Consider the following 26,767-nt stretch of genomic DNA (forward strand, 5'->3'; position numbering starts at 1 on the left):
TTTGCTTATTTCTGAGTCCAGCGTGGGAATCAATGTTTGCCTTTGAACGTCGACCCCGCCCGGCCGCCGTATAGTCGGTGAACTCGGGTGATAAAATAAGCTGACCCGGGCTGCGGTGGTGAGAATTCCACCGACCAATCAACAGGCTCCCTGGAAAGGGCCAAGTGATGTACAGCCAATAGCCGAGAACAAGGGTCACGTGATCATTGTTTTTCTTTTGACTGACGTCGTCCAGTCACTGTGGTAATAAACTGTCTCTTCTCTTAAACATGCCTTTTAGCTTCGAGGACTTTACGACTCGCTGAGAGAGTTACACGGTTCTTAGCTTTCACGAAACGACGCCATTTAAAAGGCCGACAAGGTTTGTTATGTTTTCTTGTGGCCTGTGCGAACGCTGGCGAGCCAGCTAGCTGCGGCACCGTGTTGTCGCAGCTAGCTGACTCGGTGCTGCCGTAGAAGTGTGATAGGCTGCTCCGATCCAAACAGATCTTAAACGTCAGGAGGGGTGAACCCTTTCACGTCTCGTTTTCATCTCATCTGTTTTCTTTCTTGCATGTTAATATCACTTTTTTGTTCGTCCATCACCAGGCTAATGGAAAAGGGGAGCATAGACCCAATATTTTTCGGCATGAACTGAAAGAATGAACCGTAGATGGGCTCCAAATATATGGGGGAAAGTAAGCAGAGCGTTTCTCTTAGGACAGACACATGCTCGCAAGGCGGCAGCATCACTTCCCTTGTCTGGGACCTCTCACTTTAGGGTTCATGCACAACTGTTTGGATGCTACAAGGCTGGCTGTCTCCACCACCCGAGGAGCAGGGGTCGGAAGGGATGGCTCCCTAAAGCTAACCAGGTCAGACAAAGGCTTGGACTTCACACCAGCAGCCTGTATTTGAACGCTTCAGCCTCTCGTTGGTCTGCTGGTCTGAGCCAACACATGTCACGGGTCAGGAGCACACTGGACACAGTTTCTAAAGCTGTGAGTGGGACACATATGGAACTCCTCTCTAAAATTGCCAGGCTTAAACCTAATGCTTTAAAAGGTTTGAATAAGGCAGAGGTCACTGTTGAGTCAACACCAAAAGTTGAGGATAGTGCACTCACATCTAACCCTGGTACTGCTCCTGCTGCTCCTCCGTTTACATCTACTGCACCCACACCTACAATAAACCCATCAACTGCCAGTCCTCCTGTTCCTAGTTCAGCTGGTACATTTGATGCCCCTGCAGTTCCCTCAACTCAGTTTCACGAGTCTCTGCAAGCGAATGCCACAGCCACAGTTCTGGCTGTGCGTGAACTCAAGGAGAAAAGATTCAAGAGTGTTGTTCCTGTCAAATCCAGTAGTGAAAAGACAGAAGAGGAGCTGAAATCGTCCACAAACGACACAGAGAGCACAACTTACAAACAAACCACTGCACTTTTCCATCCCAGCACATTTTCAGTCAGTTTGGATGAGACTTACAACTACCTAGCCCATCACATCAACTCATACTTTGGCAGCAGTACAAAGGCTCAGGACAAGAGAGAGGACAATGTTGGCTCTTTTCCTGCTTCCTCTCAGAACAACAAACAAACTAATGACCTCAAGTCAGTGTCTGATAAAAGGGATTCTACTGCCCCAGTTACACCTTCTTCCTCTAAAAAGGGTTTAGGACGCTACCTGTCCTACTCAACTCCCACTGTGCAGGCCTTTGTTGGGAGCTACATTGCTCCACTGGTCCCCAAGTTCAGGACAGGGGATTCCAAGTCTGCCAAAGTGGAAGAGAAGAAGCTGGAAGAAGCGGCAGTGAGACAAGTCGAGGCCACAATTGGTAAGGAGCAGAAGGCTGCAGAGGAGAAAGCAAAGAAACTCCTACTCCAAAGGGAAAAGGTAATTCTGCAATGATGCACTCTCATTTATATAAATAATCTTTATTTGTATAGATTTTAATTTAAGAATTATGTGCCATGAAGTTCAGTTTCAAACTTTATGTAAACATTTACTGTTTGTAGTGCAAACACTGACTCTAACTACAGATGATGGATCATCAGATGTTTCTGAGTATCTGTTATACTGTGGCAGGGGTTGCCACTCTATATGTCTAACGATAGTGTAGTGTACTGATGTGCTCTGAAAGTTCTGGGAATCTGTTTTTAAAAATAACCCACTGGATGATATAGGGAACGAGGACACAGAAGGTATGTAGTTTGTAGGTCAACCCATACTGTGCAAACACACTTGGCGTTCAGTTTATGCAGAGGATGGGTTGAGTATTTTGAAACAGGATCTAATAGGTGAGTTAGCAGATAGCGAAAACCCTGCATGACCTACATCCATTAGCTGTTGACGACAGTACCAGTGAGTGGACAGATGATGATGCACTGCTGTTGTTACATTTAATCCAGTGGTCAGACATGACATGTGTAGCATCTAGGTCACAAAAACCCCTTACTGGTACAGAACAGGCATACACTATGTCTGCTGGCAGCATGATAACAACTGCCGAGTAGCACTTTTGTTTCTTTTATCATCTCCACACTGAATTATGACACTTATGCTAAAACAGAGTCACCCACATAAGGGATCTCAAATATCATTCATCATTACTAGATTACTTTAAGATTGAATGAGTTATATAGTAATATTTTATATCAAAATATTGAATGGATCATTCCACCTTAATGGGTGCTTAAAATTGTGTTATCTGGCCCATGGACTAAGGGAAACAAGCAAACAACAAACTCACAACAGTCCTAATAAGGAAGTAAAGAAAGAATATTACATACCATGCTTTGTGTCTTAGTGCAACATTTAGATGTGCACAATTAAATGTTTTAGTTTGCTCTGCATGTCTTCAGAAGAAAGAAATTGAAAAATTACTGTGTCATTTTGGAAATAATTTTTTTAGTCGTTATTTTTAACTGCCCCACACAACTTCCCAGACAATTAGATCTAACTTTTGTTCTTCTTATAGATCATTGCCAGGGTGAGTGTGGACAATCGGACTCGAGCTCTGGTTCAGGCTCTGCACAGGGCCTCAGATGTAAGGGTCTACATCAATAGGGTGGAGGACCTCAGTTACCATCTCTTGGAGTTTCCAGAGACGCGCGGTGTTGCTGTCAAGGTGAGACGTTTGGACAGATTGTTTTTACCCAGAAAGCATCTTGATACTTTGTCAGCAAAGTGTCTGATGTTGCTTTGCATGTCAGAAGCTTCCCCTTTTATGTTTGCCACTAGGTCATGCTGTAAAGACAGTTTACAGCAGGAGTTTTGTGTGCATACATTATGATCTTATATCTGGCATGAATAGGTAAACGGCTGTATAATGTGAAAAAATGCAGATGATGGCCTAATGTTTGTGCTCAGAAATTTTCCCACACCAGGCAAAATGTCAGTTTTTCAGCTGTGGCAACTGCTTACAGGCTACTCTCCTTTTATGTTCAGAGCAACCACATCCATACTCCATATGGCTATATTTATTTATGACCTAGCTTTATCTAGGATGGCATTATGATTGGAGAGGAATAGAGGGCTTCCCCTCCCAACAGATCATCAAAAAAGAATGCTCTCTTTTCCCATTCCATTGATGCAGAAGAAGAGATCTTCCACTCATTCAGGAAAACATAAAAAGAGTTATATGTCAAAAAGGTCATTAAAAAGATTGACACACCATTTAGTTCTTGCCTCTTCCCTTTAACCTCCAATTCAAATAATTCAGTCCTCAGGAGAGTGGGAAGCTCGTCCACTGGTTTTATTAAGAAATGACAGAATGTAAATGGTAAGTGCATAAGGTAACTGTTATTCTGGTGCACTGGTCTATTAACTGTGACCTTTTCAAATGGTACCAGCATCCCACAACTGATCTGTTAGCCAGTCAGTCTGATTACAGGATGACTTGCCAAACAGTAGACTCTCCATTGTCCACCCAGAGGCAGTGGGATTGTCCTCTTATTCAGAGCTCATTGTCTGTTTGTGTCCTTCCTTGTCCACCTGAAAAGAAAGATGAATGATGTTAATATAACTGCATATAAAACATATTGTTTTCTACTTGGGAAGTGCTAACATTACATGATTTAGTTAATCTAGCCCAATCAACAAGTAAATTTGTTAGGCCACTTCTGCTTCGACCTCATCGCAATGGATTAACAGTGTTCTTTATATACCTATCTGACTCTGATGGTATGTTTATGTGTTCCTCAGGAGAAGGTTATCCCTTGCCTCCTGCGACTGAAGCAGGCGAATGACCCAGGCCTGAGGGCAGCAGTTAGAGAAGCCCTTGCTCTGGTGGGCTACCATAAACCTGTTAAAGGCCGTGGCATACGGATCCTTTCCATAGATGGAGGAGGTTTAAGGTACAGCTTAATTCTTCTTTGACTTCTTTACTATGCAATTCGCAAATATCAAGTCGCTTCCACTCAAGTGGAAAAAATAGGGTTTCCTGCAGCCAATATGGCAATAAATTCACTGGTTGTATTTGCACTTTCAGTAAGTGAAGTAAATTCCATGTTGAGAATTTGTCTTTATTCATATAGTTTAAAATTGATGTGCACCCACTCTGTGTAGCCAGTATGTTTGCAGAGGCTTTCATCTTATGTCTGTGTGTATGTGTATATATATGTTTGACTTTGTGTTTTCAGGGGACTTCTTGCACTTAAGACTTTACAAAAGCTGGAAGTCCTGACTGGCAAACCCATTTACAAGCTGTTTGATTATATTTGTGGTGTCAGCACAGGTATGTTGTCCTCCTGCCCTATTTCTGTATCTGTGCGCCTGCATGTGTATGGATTATCAGAGTAGACTGGCAGCACTGATCACATCATGACCCATTTCTTGCTCTGCTTTTCTTTCAACCTCAATTTGAATGGCTTACTAAAAAAGCAGCTAACAAATCAGTTTAGGTCATGGTAAAGGTGCTATTAATTGTTATATAATTTATAAAGATACAATATTAAGATTTTTTTCCTTTTAGTCTCAGTAATTGTCAACAAATACATTTTTTCCTTCTAAGTAAAGTAACCTCAAGGTGGAGCTGTGGACCATTGTGCTATCCATGTGCCAATTTTGTGTTTCCTTGTCACAGCAGATTGAAAAACTGCATTTTATTTGCAGCTCAAAATACACGTTAATCAGCAGCAGAAGTTTATGTTTGCGCTTTCTTCCAGTTGTCTCAGTCTTAATCTTCACCATTTGGAGGTGCTTCATTTTCAGATTTAGTGAATGCCTCAAAGCATAATGTAATGACATTGCCAGATCAAATTATGTTCAGACATAAAACCCATCTGGGCCACATCTGGATGCTTTGATCATCCACATTATTCAGGTACACCCCAATTCTCTCCTCACGGCACTGTTGTGTCTTGTCAACAATTCTTGATCATTGAGAGAAGGTAGTTGGGGAGTCTTTGCCAACAGTGTTACAGTGATCTTAATTCCATGCAAAGCACATATGAATGTCTTATCTCAGGATAAGGATGGTAATCTTTTAAGCAATTAGTTTTTCACCATTTCTTCACCATTTGTTACCAGGGTTACCAGGGTTACCATGTACATTCAGGTTCCGGAGTAATTGAAGCCCATGTTTAAAAAAATGTATGAATGATTTTGTGTTGTTTTTTCTTGCTAGGTGCTATCCTCGGGTTCATGTTAGGTGTGTTCCAGATCCCACTGAACGAGTGTGATGATATTTACCGGAAGTTGGGCTCAGATATATTCAAGCAGAACGTCATTGTTGGTACCGTTAAGATGGGCTGGAGCCATGCTTTCTATGACAGTGAAGCCTGGGAGACCATTCTTAAGTCAGTACTATTTTTATTGTTGGTGACAAAGTCAAAAATAGTGCTTAAAGCTATTAGAGTAAAGGTAAAATGTTTCAATGGTGACATGGTAACCCATAATACCTGATGTTCTTGAGTAGCTGTATTCTTCTATGAAGGTACAAGCCAATATTTTTGTGTCTTTACTAGAGTATGAAACCAAACATGGTGATGTCAAATTACACATTCATTTTAAGGTGATTATTATAACATATGAAAATGACTGTAAACTGGAGTTGTAACATTTTGAAAAGAACAAACCTCCTCTGAGCTTAAATATGCTCAACGCTCATTTATAGACATTGTTATAAATGAGCTGAAACCCTTTAGGTCAATAGAATAGTCTCTTGAAATAATCAAACTCAATGCAAAATCATTCCAATTTCATTAACTAACATGCAGGGTGATTTTGTGAATTTTGCAGAAAGATTTCTGTAAGAATTCATAGTGCTTTTAAAGATGTACTAAGCTAGAAAATAACATTTTCCTATCTTCCTTCCCACAGAGAGAAAATGGGCTCTCACCTCCTGGTGGAGACTTCAAGAAACCCTGAATGCCCCAAGGTGAACTGTTGAAAATTGTCTGAGTCATTTCTCCACTATCTTCTTCTCTGTCTTTGACCAGCATGCCTTTGTATTTATTAGGTTATTACACAGAAAACTGCTTCATTGATCTCAGATTTGTAAGACAAGGAAAACGAAAATCAACTATTTCTTACGCTGCCAGACAGAGATTAGATATATGCCTGTTGGATGTAAAATGCTGTTTCATGCCAAAAAATATTCTTGGACTTTGTGTCATGGTCTTTACCTATAGGTGGCGGCGGTGAGCACTATTGTGAACCGGGGCCCTGGTCTGAAAGCTTATGTGTTCAGGAACTACAACCTGATTCCAGGGGTACGCTCACACTACCTGGGGGGCTGCCAGCACAGACTCTGGCAGGCCATCCGAGCCACGTCTGCAGCCCCTGGGTATTTCCAAGAGTTCACCTTGGGGAGCGATCTCCACCAGGTCAGTCTCGCTCAGAGTGATAAGATGATAGCATTTGGGGTGGATTTGATCATGATCAGGTTGATATGAAATTATACTGTTTAAATCTCATACATCTCCTGTCAGAATTTGTTTCAGAAAAGGTCAAATTATGTTAGCCACAGTAGCAGATGTACATTCTACATCAAGAGTTTGAGCTGGTGCTTTTAAGGAGGATTTTCCTCATTAACACAGCTGTTGCATAAGCTGAAATTCCTTTATCATTTCCATTGTGAGCCGTTTTCCTGCAGTGCATCAGTAAATTCTCAAAAACATGTCATTCTTTTACGTCAGTGTGTGCAGTTTGGACTGGTCGATTCATAAACGTCTGCAATTCTCTGAGTTTTGCAAGTCTTATTATTGGTGTCTGACAGATTTAAATGCTGCATAGTCTGTGTTGATGGTGGAGAGTCTAAAGGATTTTGAGATGCCTAATGAGAAGAATCCTGTGGGGGGGTCTCCATTTCCCTCCTGCCAGTCAGTGTTTGTTTCCAGTCAGTTACATTTTGACAGGAGAATGAGGGCTAGAGTCTGACTGAGACACTCACATCCATCTTCACTAAATACATATGCATTAACAGTAACATAACAAACCACCAGTCCACTCTACCTTTTTACCAATCAATACATATAGCCTCCCTTTACCATTTTAAGTAAGAACTTAGTCAGAGGAGATAACGAACCATATGAGTAGGATTAGGGTTAAGAGCCATTGTTCAGTCTTCCGAAACAAGCAACTTCTTTACCTCAAGCAGTACTTGCAAAGAGCTTTAAAAAACATCTTCAAAGTGCTCATGATAACATAATGTTACTCTAATGAACACTCCAGTCAGAGCACTCAAGTACAGGACTGTAAATAACACAGTTTATTTAATTTAAATCTCAGGTTATTTGCACATCAGCAGTATTTTTTTTTCTGTGAATTCATATTTAAGGTAATTTATTTTAGATCATATCTTTTATATTTTATCCTTCAGTTACTCTGTTGTCCCTCTTTTATTATATTTTGGCTTTTATATATTTATATTTTTACTTCCATCTTCTTTACATATTGTGTGTATTTATTTCCAGTCTAAAAATGCTTGCATAGTGAACTGGGGTCAAATTCCTTGTTTGTGTGCCCAGACTTGGCCATTAAAGGTGATTCTGATTGAGATTCTGATTCCGATGTTGATGTGTACACATCAAGTTATTATGTCCTATTGAGTATCTGTTGGCATAGTCCGCTTTTGATGCGGTGCATCCAGATGTCAACATCTCCTTGACTTGACATTCAAAACACAGATGTGGCGTAGAGACTGATGAACTCAACGTAGACCAGTTTGGCACATACATGTAAACGAGCATGTGTTGGCATCAAAGGCAATATCCCAAGTTGACAAGCTCCCACACTGTTAATTGGAAGCTGTGTTAGTTGTGTAGGTAAATGGGGAAATGCAGGAAGAGAAAATGAAAGAGACTGGCTGATGAAAACCCACCTGTGGTGGGAGATTTCCCCAGCTTGGCGTCTAGCAGGTCTCATCCTACTCTGAGCTGCATAAATTACTCCAATGCAGTGCTTCCCTCATCACACGCTACTGTTTGACTGCTGTACCTGCCTCGTTGGAAAGGAAAAGACAGACGATCTTATTATGGAACTGCTCTTCCAATTGCTGTTACGCAGCAGCCAGCTTGAAAAGTCAAACTGTGAGAAGATAAGACACCATGAGTATTTTAATATATTTAATACATTTGGCAGGAAATTTGATTTGAATGTCTCTTCTTTCAAAGAAAGATACAGTATTATATGCAATTGTGACTTGTACTTCCACACCTTATCTTCTTTTCAGGGTAAAAATACTTTGAGTGTATTTTAACGTTGTGCTTGAGCCTCAACTATCATTACTTGTGTAGTTCAAGCTTTAGCTCAATTGTCTCACTTTCTACCTTTTTATTGTGGGGGATTTTTTTACCTGTGATTTCAACGTGAGAGGAAACTCCTTTTGGCCATATTTTCCTTCACATTTCCAAATAATACTCAGTTTTCTTTTGAACATCTGAGCAATATGTGAACTATCAAGGTGTATTGTGTACATTTTAGAATATTTCTGGGGGGGATATTTCATAATAATATATGCATTCAGAGTCAGAAGGCAACTTTTATGTGCATACAGGGAAAACATTTATGTGTTTAAGTCATGAACTCCCTCAGTGTTGTCTTACTCAAGTATATCAAACATCTTGACTGAATGACTCATCAAACATTTTATAAAAGCTAAGCAATCAGACAAACTGCAAAAATTTGCAAAGCATGAACTATGCCTTTATTAGCAATCTGCTAAGAGCTACCGATACTTGCAAATATCATTTATGATCAAATGCTGATTTCAAAATCTAAAGCTTGTTTCATTTGCTTAATTTTTCTGACAAAGCAAACTCTAATTTGATAACCAACTTAAACTAATGAAGAGCAGACCAACTGAGTTTGTGCATTTTAAGAAAGAAGACAAAATGAAATAGTACATAAAGTAAAATTTATAATGATTTTTTATTTTTTTTTAGATACAGCTTTGTGTAGCTTCCAACCACATTACTTTCCCTGTGAACCTCTGGCCACATTCAGAGTGCCACCCAGTCTGATGACTTTATTTGAAACTGGTCATGAGCATAACATGCTGCCTGACTGATGTCAGGATTCCCTAGAGAGAGAGTCATCTTGCTCTTTCCACAAACACCCACAGAGTTTTCCACTTCATTCAGGATCCAAACAATTACCCTTTTGTACGGTGTGCGCAAGAGAGTTGCCACGCCATGTGTTGCACGAATGCCCAAATTCTCAAGCAATGTTTCAAGAAAGTTGTGATTGTTGGTTGATGTTTCTTTGATTCTGCAGACTTGAACAGAAATATATCTGACAGAGCCAAAACTTCTGATTCACACTGGGCACATTGGGGAAATTGTAACTTGGAGCAAGGCCTTTGAAGCAGATCAGCCATGTTATTATCAAAGCCTTATACTTGTCCCCACAGCCGTGGAGGGGGTGCCCTAGCAAGGGGGACAAGGAGAAAAGAGCGAAAAATAGAGGAAATGAAGGGAGAGAAGGAGACACATGTACCACATTAAAGACTTCTCAGTTATCTCCCTTCTAAAGAACACAGAAGATGGAGACTTTAGACGTTTCATAACGATGCCAGGGCATGTGTGGAATGGTGAGGGGAGCCCAGTTTTTTTTCTGCCTAGTTGCCATGACGTCTCCTGAGGCGATGGGGAAGAATGGTGGCATGTTTTGTGCCCATCTCTGCCAGCACTTCATGGGAGAAATGGAATCAGTAGGACACCCCCCCTCACCCTTTGCCAGCTTGAGAACCCCAAAAGGGCATCATATCATGGTCAGCAAGAGGACTTGCCACAGCCAGAAACAGGTCGTCAGCCATCCCATATGTTTCTGTCATTAATGGGTGACGGAGGAAATGAGTCAGAAATAAGACAAGTAGTCATTAAATTTTACAGATTTGTTTCAGACTGTTTGAGAAAAAGACCCAGGGACTGACAAACTCCATGCCATTCCAAAAGTGCAGTTCAAGAAGTCATAACCCTTTTGGATCCCTTTCTCCCCTTGTAAAGACTACTGCAGGTGAAGGTACAGGCCTTAAATTACATGCTCAGTACCACAGTAAGGAGGTGAGAGGTGGTGGATTCAGAGAAGCAACAGGGAAGATAAATATTAACTTTTAGCCACTTCCTCATCCTCATCCCCACTCTCTCCTCCTATGCTAAGCCCTGACAGCTCAACCTAGAGGCTGTTGGAGGATGGAGCTCAGACTTATGAGCCCTACTGCAGACAAGCTTCCTCCTCTGAGACACTCTCTGGATCTTTGGTCCCCTGAGTGTAAACACACACACATGCTTTCTCTCATTGTCACATTTCCTCTTGTTTCCTCAATTGACTGCTCTTTTTTGTCTTCTTTTGTACAGATGTGTTTCCAGACATGCACTAACACTTGATTGCACTGGCACACTTGTTTGGGGATTAGGCCGGTGCATGTTGACTGGCTGGTGTATGAAAGCCCTCCTGATTCTTCCTGTCTCTAAACTCCTCTCCCTCTCACAGTATGCCACACTTAGCAGGCCTCTCACTGCAGTGGCTCCAGATGAAATCTCTTGAAGTCTCAACTTTAAAACCTTGCATTACAATGTATTGGTATGCAACTGTGTGTTCAGTAGCCTCTCCTGAATAGCACAGCAGGGAAATTAGTTTTCAGTTGTCCAGTAGATTACTTACAACGATGGACAGAATGGCAAAATGATCTTTTCTAATATGAAGTTGTCAAATAATGTACATGAAGCCTCAAAGGAATCTACACTGAGTAAATATGAGTGTGGGAGATCTGCATCCATTTATAGCACTGCAAGAAATTTTCACAGTTTAACCAGCATAGCTTCAGCCGACAGAGATGATTCATTGTTTCAACACTAGCTGTGCATGTGTGGTCATGTATTCGCCAAATGCGTGGGAAAAGGTAACTATATGCAGTAGATCTCAATTGCTTTGCCTTGCCTGGGGCAAAGTTGGCCATCGTTGCAGATGGGCTCCTTTTCTCTTGACAGCCCGAGACGATGACTTGAACCTCAATGTGACCTTTGGGGCCTATAAAGAAAAAATAAGGCAAAGAAGAGAACTGGTCGACGTAATCACATAATACGGCATGAAGACCTCTGATTTGACCTGGCTGCCACTTGAGAGAAACACTCACTACACAATCACCGTTGTCTTATCCTCCCTGGTGACAGTTGCGGCTGTTAAGTGGATAGGATCTGATTTAGGCGATTGATTTTGCCCAGTGAAGGTTTATGCTAAGTATCGAAAGTACACAAGAGTTTTTTTTTTTATAGCAGCTTAATTATCAGTGTTGTTGGTTGAATGACCATTTCTGGAAAACAGAGGGGCTATTGTGGCTGGCACATTCAGATCTGTCTGACTTATGTAATGCTTACCAAATGAATTATTTGAGAGAAGGGACTCTCCGCCTCATATTAAATCAGGACAGGGCTTTGCTCCCCATAGTCCAGCCCAGTAAGAAGGACTGCAGCTGCTCACTGAGACTATGATGTGAAAACTACACCAGATGTACTATATCTTGAAGGTTCACCTCAGTTAGATTGAAGCAAGGACTCCTTTCTCTATATTGGTGCTGCTGGTAACAACCCTTGCACAAGGCAGTGCTAAGCCTTACCCCACGGGGTTAGAGAGAGAGGGAGCGTGATACTGAGACACAGAAACTGAATGAAGAGGATGAAGTTTGTTGTCCCTGTTAATGGGAGCTGACATACACTGGGGCGTGAAATGACTTTTACTGATCCTGGCGATAGCACCTCTTTCCTATTCACATCAGCACTCCCTCTCTAGGACAGCCTAAACAAGCCCAATGAAGATAAGCTCCCCAAAGTTAATGACAGCGGAGACATTTCAAACAGCGATGCAAGAAATCTATAAATGATGCATGTCTTCATTTTGTTTTTTCCTCATGGCTCATATCATCTCAAATACACTGTAAGAACTTGTTCTTTTTGAGCTATATTTTGGTGTAATTGGGCACTTGAAAAACTGAAGCATGTTCCCAGTGGTGCAGGAAACCTAATTAGTTGAAAACTTGCCTTGTTGGCACATAGGAAAAGTACCGCGCTGATTTGTGAATCAGTCATTAGACCCTGAAGGGCAAAGGCGAGGCGAGAGGAGCACTGATCCTCTGGAGTATCAATAAACTGGCTCCCTCTGAATCCAGAATCACTGTCAGAGAAGCTCAAACCTATTTCAGAATTCAGTTTCCTTTCAGACTCTGGGGATAAACTTTTGTCAGGTGGCCGTGACAGACAGGGTGATACCCTCTGAGGACATTTATACTTTGACACATGGCATGTTTTCTCACAGTTGGATTGAGTCTTTGTAAATAAAGGCAGCATTACAGCTCTCAGTCATTATAAATGGAAGTGACCTTTGCCTTGCATCACACTGAGTGTTTGACAGGCAGCTTCGGTTTGGCTGTTTTGTATGCAAAGCTTCTTTGCAGTTAGTCCTAAGTAGATCATTGTTTCTAACTTAAACCCTCATACAAATATGCCCCGGCTTCAAGAAACCCTTATGTGAGATTGTGGCAGTGAACCAAGTATGGATAACTCTGAAAAGTAGCTTTAAAGAGCCCAGGTTCCAAGAGTACAGTTTCAGCATCTGCCAGACTGTTCTCACTGTATTTTCAGCATGATGGCTCCTCTGTGGAGGAGGCTTGTGTGGTCTTGACAGCTGTGGAAGAAGACGACGGATGCAAATAATCTTCAAAATAATCAATTCTTTGAAAAGCTCTGAGCACCACACAAAGAGATCCTACCAGTCTTCCAGTGGCACTATAAAAACCTCCCGCACTGCCAGGAATCTGATTTTCCTCTATGACCACAAGTCACTGTGAATTGCTCTCAAGCAGGTGCACTGAAATGGAGACAAGTTATAGCATTCAACTCCCAACTCACAAGAGCATTGTGCAATTGACTTCTAATGTTACATGCTTTGGCTCTGTGTGCAAGGCCGGCCACTGTGCCTGTGAAACTTGCCCCCAGCTATCAGCACAAAGAACCCATAACTAGACCCAGACTGTTGCCATAATTTCCACTGAGCTTAGAAAATGGAGTCTCTCACAGAGAGAGAGATAAGAGAACTGCGTCGTTGTTTTGTTTCCAGCTGGGTTCGTCTGGTGCTCTCTGCAGTGCAAGTCTCTCTAAGGCTCCATTAGGGCTAACTCCAAATCAGGAATTGTCTCCTTTTTCTGTAATTCATTTTTTGGTTTGCCAGAAACCCTACTGGCGCATAATGACATATTGTGGACAAATGGCTACCTCAGCAGTTCTTACATGCTTTGTGGCACAGTGAAACCCTCTTTATCCATCTCAGTCAGTGAGATGAGTGCTCTCTCAGGGGCTGGCTCTCAAAAACATTCTCTTTAATAGACCAATATAACACATGAAATGATCCATAGATTACATTATCATAACAAATATTTTTTACAGAGAGGTTTTTCGATCAGACAGTTTGTTTCACAGAAAGACTGAAGAGTTTGTAGATTTTCACATTTAATCTTAATGGTTAGCCGTTCTAGTGGTATTGATGGCAGTTTTAGGATGTAGTTTGATTCACTGACCCAGTTCTACTGTATTGGCCTACCGAGACACTGATGGTTGATCAATTCAGAGAAACTAATACCTAATATCTACTAAATGAACCGGAAAAAAGTCAAAACACAAAGTTATATTTCCATTCACACTGAAATTTACTCTTTGGTAGACATTTTAATTCCAAAGTGACAAATGTGTAGTTAAATGTAGAATATTGAGAACACCAAGGAAACTGTTGCTTTCTTTCTTAATGAGGGCAAAAAATAATGAGTTGGTTTTCAATACAGTTGCCGATTAATTTTCTTTTGTTAATTAGTTAACTATTTTTAGCAATTCTAATGCTTTGGTCAATGACCGCATTTCTGGAAGCTAATAATATTTCCATCAGCTCCAATTATATTTACTGAGAAGGTGAACGAGGTAAACGTCAAACCTGATGAACATAATAATGTTGGCATTGTTATTATGTATGAATAATATCTAATGCTGAATAATTTCTCTGCATGAATTTTCTGTATTGTACAATGTAACTCAGTTTTTTGCTCAGAACTATTCTACAGGTTACAAGTAATTCACAAAGTGCCTTCTGTCATTGGAGCTATTTTCTTGATCCAGTGCCCTCAGTCAAACTACCTCTGTAGGTTTCTCTGGCAATTTTATTTTCCTGGTCTTTGGATTGATGACAATTTTTCAGTTCATCTCCCCTGATGATTAGCAGACCTTTGCCTTTGTAGGCTTCATTCATATTCTGCAGCATACCGTGTGCTTTCACAGATTTGTATGGAGTGGTCATTACACTACACTGCCCCCACTACCCCAACCCCCCCAATCCTCAGCGCGTATGAATCCATATGACACATGCTACAAGAATTATTATATGCACTGACTTAATGCAAGCTTTCCATCAAACAAGCGCGCACACTAAGTCACATAAACAACCGCTCTTTTCCCCAAAGAGTCACTAGACCCCTTGGGACCTGAAGCTCCCACCCCGCAGCCTGGCCTCTTTAATGAGGACTAGCCCCTGTGTGTTTGATCCTGCTGCCAGCCTGCAGCTCCATGGCCCCTCAGTCTCATGCCTATTCAACAATCCCCACAGCCTTTCCAGTTACTCCCCCATTGCCTTGGGTAGACTATGGATCCAAAGCAAAAGCACTCTTGGGTGGTTGTTTGATATCAAAGCCAGTCTAACTGAAACTATGAGAGAAGGAACACAACAACAATTTAGCTCTAGGCTTTGTAGACTTACAAGAGGTACTGGAACTGCACATTGTTCTGTTCCTTTTGTTTCATCACATGTTCTTAAATTATGTCTATTGACTACTAAAATCCATGAAAGGTTTTGGAATTTTAATGCCAATTAATTGGTTTTGCCAAGACTGTCGACTTGACATCAAATGCCATTCAAAGCCTGTAAGTGGAGTGTCTAACATGGCCCTTCTTCTGTTTTGTGCACAGGATGGAGGCCTGCTAATTAACAACCCCACAGCACTGGCTATCCATGAGTGTAAGTGTTTGTGGCCCAACACGCCCTTGGAGTGTGTGGTCTCCCTCGGCACTGGGCGTCTTGAAAACCCTGGCAAGAACAGTACCACCTACACAAGCCTCAAAACCAAACTCACCAATGTCATTAGTAGCGCCACAAACACAGAGGGTAAGTGTAAACATCCATCTCAATTAGACCTAATTCTATCTCCGTTCTCTGCCTTTTCAAAACATTGATCATATCTTTTGAAAAATTACAAGGTCTAGTCTAGTTTAACTCTACGGTGGATATACAAAAATAATGAAAAACAGCTTGAGAAAAACCCAATCAAAAGGGGCGCTCCTGATTTTACATATTAGCGTATTACATATTAACTGTCACATGGAGTATAAACCAGCCTGTGAGAACATTTGTATAAAGGCCTCTGGTTTTGAAGAGAGCTTTATAACATTTGTGAGTAACCTGCAATATCACATCAAAGTTATCTTGGCCTGTGCTTGAAGACTGCAAATGATAGAAAGCCTGCATTACCATCTGGAATCACAGAGTTTGAAAGGTCAGGCAGTCAGACTGCTATTGGCTGCATTCATAGTTGTAAGATCCATTAATGTTTGGAACAGCTTGACTCAGGGTCCAAATTCAGCATGTCTCAATCCCTGCACGCGTTTTGACATTTTACAGAGGCATTGCGCCTTTTGAGTCCTTCAGCAGTCCTGGAGTGCCCTTTTAATTCCAGTTATAAACACGCCTGCGAAGAAACAACTATATTTAAGTTCAGAAGACATGGACAATTTTGGAGTTCACCTTTCAAAGAATCACAAGTTCACCAGCACAGTGTTTAAACACAGTTGATTACACATGGGGAAATGGTTTCAAAATCACATGACCAACAAAGGTGACAAGCCACACTGTATACATAGGGATGACTGTACTGCAGGTTGCATTCACTTTGGATGTGTCCCCTTGTGTCCACTGTGGTGGCAGCCTCTTCTGTTTCTTTATCACCTCTGGACATGGCCACCTCAACTGTGCCTAAATTTGGCTCAGTCCCCTCCCTGTTGCTGCTGCTGTGGTGCAATATGTGACCTAGATGCTTCTCTGCAGTTGCTCCTCCTGTATGGGATTAAGCTCTCCCCAGCATTCAAACGGGCTTTATTATTTAGAGACAGCAGATTAGCAGGAATGTTTATCCCAAATTTTCTCTTTTTCAAAAGCAGCCTTCCTGTCCCAGCCTCCGACTGTGTTTTAGGCCTATCAGTAGCTTGTTTGTTGTTGTGGATATATAAGACCAATCTAATAATTTAGATGCAAACAAAGCTTCTAATGGAACAAGCAAGAAATACTGCTCACAATCTAACTGCACATCTAACTAATCTAACTAAACCAAAGATGAAATAGAGCTGTTTGGGTTTGTTCAGTGGTCTGACCATCACCTGTAGAGGAGGAAAGTCATGGCAGCACCAGTTTAAACTACATCCGCACCTACAGGCAAAGAAAGTGAGACTTAATGCAATTTTCTTACATGCAGTGGTGCATTGGATTCAGAAAGCGTGGACAGCAGCAGCTGCCTTTTATTGTGAATGAGACCTGTCTTTGGAGTCCTTGGCCCCCAATTAGGCTGAAAGGAATCAAAAGGAGCCCAGCTCCTCCACAGGGGACAGTTGAGAAGCAGTGCAAATGACAGTCAAACGACAGCCGATTGCAATTACTTTGATTCTGGAGTTGTTTTTGTTACCCCGCCCCGCTGCACAAAGGAACCCTTCTTAACTTTGAACAAAATGGCAGAAAAGCTGATTGCCACAGTCTACAACTACCCAGCATTCAAAAGCCAGGCTATTCAATGTACATGCTCAACTCACACAGCCTCAGAAATACATATTCATATATACATTATATCTGTACATGTGAACACACTGTTTAGTTTGCGGGTTTATTTGTCTCTGGAATAGTTGCACTCGAGGTAGCAGCTAATTCTGAACCAGGACTCCAGTTCAAGCATATCTTAACACCTCCTGAAAATCTTGTTTTTGATCTCTTGTGTACTTCTCATGTTGCTGAAGTCATGTACATGTGCAACAAAGACACTCCCTTAATAATCCTCTAATGTAATCTCTTTGACTGCACTGTCTACATGTGACCATTAAATGTTGGAAACAGAGTAAATTCAAATTGGATAGAAAAACATATTTAATAGCTAGAATTAACTATTGTCTCATCTCAGCAGATTGCTTATTTGTGTATACAGATTTAGATTGTTGCATCTTCATCACATTACATATAAAAAAAAAGAGCAAATATCGTAGGTCCTGCCCCCCTCGACCTGAAGCTTGGAGCTTAAATCACAGCAGATAACTGTTAGATGAATTCCTCATCGCCTTTGTTCGACAACCTCAACAAGAGATTTGACAGTCTTTTTTTTTTTTTTTTTTTTGGGCCAGTGTTTGCTCTGTTGAGCTATTGTAGGAACATGTACAGAAAAAAAAAATCCAATTTCCCAATGTTCAACCCATTATTGTTACCAGCTGCCTGTTTGTTTGCATGTGTACATTGTTGATTTTAAAATCTCTCAGGCAAAGCAAATGAAAACAGCCGTGAGACAGGCCAGCTGTTTTCAATCGGTGTTACCCAATACATTCAGCCTGAGGCGCGTTCTCTGAAACACATGCCCTTAACACACTGCTTAAATGTCTGTACAGTTTCACAAGTTTATTTTCAGTTTATGATTTTGTGTCATCTGTGGCCTCACGCTCAGCTCCCTTGCCCCCTACAGAGGTTCACGCCATGCTGGACGCCTTCCTCCCTCCAAATACATATTTTCGCTTCAACCCCTACATCAGTGAGGACATCTCCATGGATGAAAACCGACACGAGAAGCTCAACCAGCTGCAAGCCGAGGGCATCCGCTACCTGGACAGGAATGAGGAGAAGCTGAAGAAAGTCACCCGCATCCTCACCCAGGAGAAAAGCTCTGTCCAGAGGATGGCAGAGTGGGCCAAACTGCGGGCTGACATGTATAGTGGTCTGTCCTTTTACTCCTCTAAGCTGTAGAGCCAACACGAATCTCCTTTACCTTACAAGGAAACCCAAATTCTTATTTATCCCCAAATCACCTAGAAAATGTCATCTGTTGACCTCTTGAAATTTAGCTTTGAAGAATATAGTGTAAATGCACAAATAGGTCATATATCCAACTCACCCTTCACTCACACTTCAGACTTTGAGTGTATTTTTAGTGTTAATATGTTTGGCAGTGAAAAAGCATCTGTTTGCCACTGTGGTTGGCAGCTCCTAACCTAGCACTGTTTCAAAGATGTGTCAAATAGCATGTGGAAACAAGAACTCCCTGAGGGACACACTTTCAGCCATGCAAGCAAATACATCATATGTGATTAAAGGAACAGTTTGACAGTTAGGGGCAATGAACTTGTCCACTTCTTTGCCAAGAGTTTGATGATAAGAACAATACCACATTCAGGTCTGTACAGTGAGTAGGAAGGTGTCATCACTAGCCTATTAGATCAGCTTAGCACAGATACTCGAAACAAGGAGAAACAGCTTGCTGCCTCTGTCCAAACGTAACAAGCTTTTTTCCCTGAAGCGAAACCAATGTCAGTCCTCTCATCTAACATATAGCAAGAGCTATAGCAGCATGATTAGGGAAAATGCATTTCCTAATATGTCAAACAAATACTTAAAAAAAACAGAAGAGATGTTTATTTACATTTTTTTCAAAATGAGCACTTACGAACCTATCAGCTGTCACGTAGAAAAACTAGTTAAGACAACCAATATATCCTCATGAACCACTGTGTGTACAGGAAAAAATATGGATGAGTAATACCTGTTGTTGAAAATATTTAGGTATTTGTTAAATTGAGCTGCCAACATATAACATTGTAACATGTACTATATGAAGAAAAGACAGGAAATTTTTTTTTCTAAACAGTATAATCAAGGTCAATCAGGTATTTTTTGGTCATAATAACTAAAATTTGCATATTTAACAATGCAGTGACTAGTAAGCTATGTAATTGTAAACAATAATAATAATAATAATAATAATAATAGTAACATTGGCACATCAGGGGCACTTCAAGCGTTACTGTAATACATGCATGTTATATTCAGATTTTCCACAGAAACCTGACATCTTGATGAGTGTAAACTGCATATTTACTTCTAATACAAAGCCTGTATATATATATATATATATATACACATTATAATTTTTAATAAATATGGGGTTCCATACCATAGGGGTGTACTTTTATGTATTACTTTAGCCGCAAAGTATTTTAGTTCAGCTGTTTCAAATGCTTTTATCATCTAGTGCTTGATTGTTTGGTTTTATGGATTCCCCACAGGCTATCCACATTTTCTGTTGTCTCCGGCTCTTTCCCTTTGATGCCACTTTTCAAAAGCCTCTTTTACCCTTTCTGCCCTGAAGTGCTGTTTTTCACTTTCCACTATACTTTCCTGTAACATTTGTTGAAATCATTCAGGTTTAAGCTGAAAGATGCTGCTGCTTATTGATTTCTCATCGTTGAAAATGATCCTGTGTTTGCAATGTTTGTGCTTTAAAAAGCACTGCAAATGTTTGTTTCTATGGTCAAGTACTGTATAACTGGTCCCAGAGGACTTGGGGTAAAATGGACGCAGATATTAGCCAGATTTATATGATTCCACTGTTCTCCTGTTGGTCATGTATTAAGACTGTTTGAAAGTGTATGTAATTAAAAACTCATCACCAAACCTCACAGCATCTTGGCTCCTAATTATATGTAGATTAGCTGATTGTGATCTCAGGAAAGCAGCTGTGAATCATCTCAAGGAGAAAAGACAGACAGATATTAAGTTGGTAGACTACATAACTACATTATTATTATTCCAACAGAGATCTGGGCTGATATCCACCCTCACCTCAATTTCCAAAGATCAAGACTTGAGTACTGACAAATTCTGATGTAGAAAATCACAACTGCAGGCACGTCTAGAGCAGCCAGTCTCTTTCCCTTCAAACACAAATGTTTTGGGATTTTTTTTTTTTGTTTACTCTCACTGTGTTGTGGTAGGGTTGTGTTTTTCCGAGCAGGGTAATTTTAAGGCTCACCCGTGAGCAGTCAGTCATAAAGAGAGAGGAAGGTGAGTTGAGATGCCTGTGCAAGGCTGTGCTCAGGCACCTGGGAAACAGCCCCGGCCAGTGATGGATCACATTTCCCTCAAGCGTAAACACCTTGCTCTGACACAGCTCTCTACCAGCTGCTTACACGCATGAAAATGGAGATGGCCGCACAATTACAAAAGTAAGACAACTAAAAAAAACCTGTCATTGCTTGATGAGGAGGTTTGATTATCATTTATTATCAAGCTTTGATTACACGATTGCCACTTTGTCCTGTGGTACACTGACAGGAGCAAAGAAACAGTAAAATGAGGACAGAAGAAAGGAAAAAAATGTCCCTTAGTTTGGATTATTTGGCACGTCAACACAGACATAATAAATATACGGTAACAGAGGGGTCCCACTGAAGAGTCATTCTTATCTAACATCACATTTAATGAGAAGACAGATTTCTGTAGGCTGTTTTTCACTCAGTCCACCAATGACCCATGTTACAATACAAGGCATAATTTTTGATCCATTTGATTTTGAACCGACCTGACCAGATCTTGTAGATCCTGTGATCACTGGTTGAATGTGGTCTAACCCTGAGTGCCGGACGCTGGGCTGTTCCTGGGCTCATTATGATGACTTGACAAAAAGCTTTCAAGTGTTTTAAGAGCATCAAAGTTTTTGAATGACTACAAAGATCATAGTTTTTCATTTACCTTTTATTTGAGGCTTAGGGACAGTTTATTAAATTCAAATTGCAAGGAAGGTCTCCCCGCACACCCCGACTTTACTTTTTTCTTCAGGTACAGGAGGTTCCTTACTTAAACTTTAAAGTCTTCAAGTTTTCTTAAAACCCATTGAAGGGTTAAATGGAGAACATCCCAGAGTCAATGGTGCGGTGCCATCTATACACAGAAGAAACAGTGGAAGCAGTGACCATCCTTGAACAGAAAAGATTATCCTCATTACAACCTTTAAAAAAAAAAAAAAAAAAACTTAGCACAGTGCATCAATTTGTGAATAATTCCAGTTCACAAGAAAAATTATTTCTTAATATCCGCCATATTCCCCACTGATGCACAGCTGCACCACATGTGGTCACTGTGCTGTATTTAGCGGATTATTGTCAGACTTTTGCCTCTGGTGTGTTAGCATGGTAAGGCAGGCAGTAAAGGCTGCTCCCACTCAACACAGAGAAGCCATTATGTAATGAAGCAGCAGACCCAGGGAAGAAATGCGGCCTCCTCTGATGTAAACAGATCAGACTCAGGAACTTGTCCCCGAGCAATAATTATATCAGTAATTAGACTTCTTGTGCACCTTCGGCCAAACTTCCAGATTACCAATAAAAAAAACGTGTAGTATGTGGAGGAGGTTTTGACAGGTACTGTCTGCCCCCACCGCTGCTGTTATGTAACAATGACTCCATCTGTAGGGCGGCTGCGACTCAATTACACCTCACATTGTAGCTGAAGCAAACACTCCTTGCTCATTAGCACTTAATTAGTTTTGAAGCATGCGGCTGGAGTTTAGAAAAGATACAAAGAGATTATTTTCAAAATGTTATTCCCTTTAAAAAAAGTATGACGGATAAACTCTGACAGATTGAAATCATAATAAATAACGTGGACTAAAGTCTGAGATGTTTGCTCTTTTCTACAACAGAGAAACCAGACTGAATGCTGGGTTTCTCAGGGATGTTTGACACCGCCGTGATCTCAACCTGCTGATCTGCGTTGAATCTATTACTTAATCATCACCTCTGATGGGAACTGTTTCATGGTTGACTTGGTTTGGGGCTGAATATGTTATCTGTTTTGTTTTTGGAAAGACTAAAGAAGTAACACTGAAGAAAACAAGCCAACTGATGACTCTGTCTCTCCTGCACAGTAGCCCAGCGTGTGTGAAGGTTTGCATCTCAGTGAGCAGAAGAAGACTTCAAAGATGCGATGCCGCAATAGGCACAATAATTGGAGTTACCAGTGAAGCAGAGACAACGGCTTCTCTGGTGGGTTTTTGCATTTAAACACAAAGCCCTGACAACATCCACTTGGCAACCTGCAAAGCACTAACTGTGTTTCCATGGCGGTGTGCCCATGAACTTCTATGAAATCCCCCAGAGTATTTTATGGATAATATGCATAGGGGAAATCATGGGAATATTTTAATGAGATTCTAGATATATTCAGACGTATCTGGAGGCAGTCTAAGATGAGAGGCTAGGCCAATTACAATACTTCCAGTGTGGCACTTGGAAGGCAGATGTGGGCAAGAATCCCTCCGGTAGATGAGGGAAACTGCTACTTTTGCCTCTGGGGGGATTACATCCAGCAAATGACCTTGACTACACGTCAGCTCCACATTTCTCTCCGTTTTGACTCAATCTAACATGTTAAACTGTCAAGCAGAAAACCTTTGAAAATATTTACCAAACACACACAAAAAAAAAAAAAAAAAAAAGAGGAAGTGCTGAAGAAAGTAACATAGCGTTTGGATCAAGGATTTAAACCATCCAACGGGCCATTAAGTGAAATTCTTTTGGCATCCTTTGAGGAGCTGCAGTTCAGCACATTTCCCGATATGATCAATAACTGCCAATGCATTTTGAGGTGATGCTTCAGATGCTTTGCAGAGTCAGCATCACTTGCTGTGCTGTATGGCTGCAGATGGCTACCACTGCACCCAGAGAACAGCAGAGCAGCACATAGAGCTGAAGATGAAATGTAGCTTTTAAAATCACATGATCCCGTCCTGCAGACTGTTGGTTGATCCCACAGGTAATTGTATGATTATTAGTGCAATCCTGCTCTCAGGGCAGAGTGCAAGAATGCACCAGGGCAGCAAATGGCTCCCAGCAATTACTGTCCAAAACAGCTGGAATCAAGTTGTTTCTAAAGGCTGCAAGTACTGATATCTGACTAAATGCTGTTTTATTGTTTGATGCATTTTTGCTTTTACCTCACTTTGCTTTTTTTTTCTCCTGCCAGGTTAATGAAATTGTGCTGGATTATTACAATCCCTCTCGCTTGGAATTATTTCAGCGTTTTCATTTTTTTTTTTATTACACTTAAATCGAACATGAACAACACAGCATCTAAATTGCAGCTTCCTCCTGCTGTTTAATAACAGACGAGGACATCAGTGGGCATTAAAAGGCAACTTTTGGTTTGTTTTATCCTGAAAGTCGCCCAGCTGTTGTCCATCTGTGCTGGGCTCTGCTCTTTATCGCTGGGACTTATTTGGACAGAGGATTCGCCCGGACGCCTTTCCTCCTTCGGGCCACCATACGACGGCAGCGGCGCTGCAGTGCGCGCGAAGGGCGTGCGCAAGCCCCGGAGCGCTGCTGCTGCTGCGCGCCCCCGCCCGCTCGCTCGCACGCGTGTATGTTTGCGTGTGTGCGTGTGTGTGTGTTTGTGTATGTGTGTCGGTGAACTGGTGGGAGAGCAGAGGACCAGTGACTGAGGCAGAGCACACAGAAGCGGGACTGCTCGGAGCCCGGACGGGACTCCACGTTAACGGACGGCGGACTGCGTGCATCTGACAGACCGGTGCTCCGCGTTTGGCGCCGCCGGAGCGGAAGAAATTAGGTGAGTTCCCCCAAAAAGAGATGCCGTTCATCTTCCCACACGTGTCGTGTAGCTTTCCGGCGGACTGCCAGGAGTTTGTGGACGGAGAGGCAGCCTGCAGCCTGCTGCCTCTCAGCTGGACGGTGAGAGCCCGTCCGGTAAAAAAAACAAACAAACAATACAAAAAAAAAAAAAAAAACCCGACAGAATCTGCGTCCTCTCTGCGCAGCGGCCGGTAAACGCCGAATCTCTAAAAATACACAACCGCACTTCTTAACACACTGACGCGTTTAGCATCTAGCTCCGGGTTCTACAGAGATCAGGTGTGTACACACACACACACACACACACACGGCTGTCAAACCAAAGCTGGACACATAGCGTCGACCAACCTGACACTTCTGCTGTGTGAACCTTCGACAGGATTGGTTTGACGGCCACCTCACATGCTGTCAGGAAATATTATGTAGATGTGCTTTAGTTAACCTCTGCTTTTTTTTTTTTTTCTTTTTTTTTTCTGTGTTGATGACATTGCTGTCCTCATAATACACCTCCCTCATTCATTATGCTGATTTTCTCCCCGCATGTTTAATTCCCTTCATATTCTTGTATTGTTTTGACGTAACAGTCACTTTGTTGAGTCTGAATTTCCCTTCATCATACACGATCTGATCGCGAGAGCCCTGCTGAGATTTATCATTTCATTCATCATCTCCTGCCATGTATTTCCCATGGTCGAACAATCGCTTTAGTGGAAAGAAAACCCCCCACATTCTCACCCAATCCCCCCCCCACCACCCCTCCCTCCCAACCTCCCCCCTTCTCTTAGTCAAAGCTTCAGTCAAGGGTGAACCCTGCCCCTAGCTGGTAACCCCCCCCCACCACCACCGACCCCCTTACCGTCAGCTCATCCCCAGACACTCTCACTCCTAAACACACCCAAACACACATGCCTTGGCTGCACACTTTCGCTAACTGCTCAGATATCCATATTAATACAATGCTAATGACCTCCCCACTTCATTGTCTGAAGCTCTCGCTCAAATTGCTCTCTGAAAGGGCTGACACACTTTCTAGTAATGTTTATTCACCCCAGGCAGACTACTGTTAATCTGTTTAAGAAGATAACAATGTCCCCCTATCCCTGCCTTATGTGTGCTTTGCATTCACTCACAGAAACAGGCGGCAAAATGTGCGACACCACTTTTGACGGATGCATGTTTGTTGTGAGTCTTCTGGCATTCAGTTGGGTCTCGGGTTTGAGTCGTGGTGAGTCTGGATGGAGCCTGAGTTGAGAGAGACACCACTCCACTCCCAGCGGAGCGCCACTGAAAGCACATTTTCAAGCCCGTTTCACAAATGTGGAGAAATCAGGACAAGATCATGGCCTACATTTTGCTGCCATCTTTACTTTCTCCCTCAGCCCAAACGGCACTCGGCTCAGAGATTTGCATAACTAAGAGATTATCATGACACACGTTGGCTGGAGTTATTGTGAGAGCACCAGTCAGTCACACTCCTGACCCAAAACCAGTGGCGGGCAGCTCTGCCGCCGGGGGCTATGGGAAAAGCTTGGGTGTTTGAGGGAAAATGCCACTAATTTTACTCCGTGGGCTGGGGAAACACGCAGACTATTTTGCGAGAAGTGATCAACGCTCCTTCTGTAAGATGCCGTCTATGGCATTGTGAACTCTGCCAATCGTGGGTTGGGACAAAGTGTCTCATAGATATAAAGAGTTGTTCTGTGTCACTTGCTGGGGACAACTATGACATCACTTCTCTGAAGCACTGATGTGAACCTGTGAGACTTTGACCCAGTGATTTCACCAAGGACACGTTCCACTTGTGTAGAAGAAATGCCTGATTCAAGTACACAAAAATGGGAGTCTTAACATTCCTTAACAAATTGCGGTGAGTGAAGGAGACATTTGAGGTCAGTAGCCAGGAGCGTGGCAGACATTACAGGAAGAAACTCATAAAGACCTCTGTTTTGATCAACTTTGAAAGAAGAAATTGATTTTGTTCATGTTTGACATGGGTATTACTTTTGTGAAATTGGAACATTAATTTTGTGATATTTCAATCGTATAAATGTTTCACAGCTAAATCAGACAGTCGTTTGCAAAGGAAAACTGTGTAGGTGTTCAACTACAAAGATCAAGGTTGAACTAGTGTTTGTTTGTTTACAATGGTCGCTTTGGGTCATAACATTTCCTTTTCCAACCACGGAGCAAGTTTTAAGGTTTACTGTGTCACCTTGTGTTTGTGGCATTTGCCTCATCTGACTTACTTGTGTTGCTTTTTTCCCAGATCTGAGTAGTTTTCTTAGTAGGCATACAGTTTTTAATATGGTAGAAATAATGACTAAAGTCATAAAAATGAGGTCCTAGTTGAAGATAATGAAGTGACACAGGCATTTCCTTTTTTCATGCACAGTTTCACAGGGCAAAGTGCAATAACATGCCGTTATTGGTCACTCCAGCTGATTGACTGAGTGGAGTGCGTTCTGGGGACACGTGTACTTGTGCCCTGAGTGGACGCGACCTGGCAGCAGTTATGAATAGAAGGGCTGTGCTGCTCAGCTGTGATGAGGCTAAGTCTCCGGGGACTGACAGAGGCCCATGCCTATCCATTAGTGT

The 26,767-nt window shown here is 41.8% G+C and overlaps 2 protein-coding genes across 8 annotated transcripts in view; both read left to right on the forward strand.

The window, feature by feature from the left end:
* The first annotated feature begins 236 nt into the window (after positions 1-236).
* On the forward strand, positions 237-20,194 carry LOC115056385 (calcium-independent phospholipase A2-gamma-like). The gene is made up of 10 exons (XM_029522769.1): positions 237-361; positions 589-1,871; positions 2,956-3,105; positions 4,182-4,333; positions 4,619-4,713; positions 5,605-5,776; positions 6,300-6,357; positions 6,611-6,805; positions 15,422-15,617; positions 18,220-20,194. Exons 2-10 carry the CDS (start codon positions 642-644, stop codon positions 18,495-18,497), a joined length of 2,526 nt encoding a protein of 841 aa, XP_029378629.1. The 5' UTR covers positions 237-361; positions 589-641; the 3' UTR covers positions 18,498-20,194.
* A 3,816-nt stretch (positions 20,195-24,010) lies between these two features.
* The window catches only part of nrcamb (neuronal cell adhesion molecule b), a 68,746-nt gene continuing 65,989 nt past the window's right edge, over positions 24,011-26,767 (forward strand). For all 7 annotated transcript variants that reach the window (XM_029522219.1, XM_029522215.1, XM_029522220.1 and 4 more), the window contains exon 1: positions 24,011-24,149. The gene's annotated coding sequence lies outside the window, so the exon portion shown is untranslated. The remainder of the gene's footprint in view (positions 24,150-26,767) is intronic.

Source organism: Echeneis naucrates, chromosome 16 (assembly GCF_900963305.1).
Source record: "Echeneis naucrates chromosome 16, fEcheNa1.1, whole genome shotgun sequence".
Taxonomy (NCBI): domain Eukaryota; kingdom Metazoa; phylum Chordata; class Actinopteri; order Carangiformes; family Echeneidae; genus Echeneis; species Echeneis naucrates.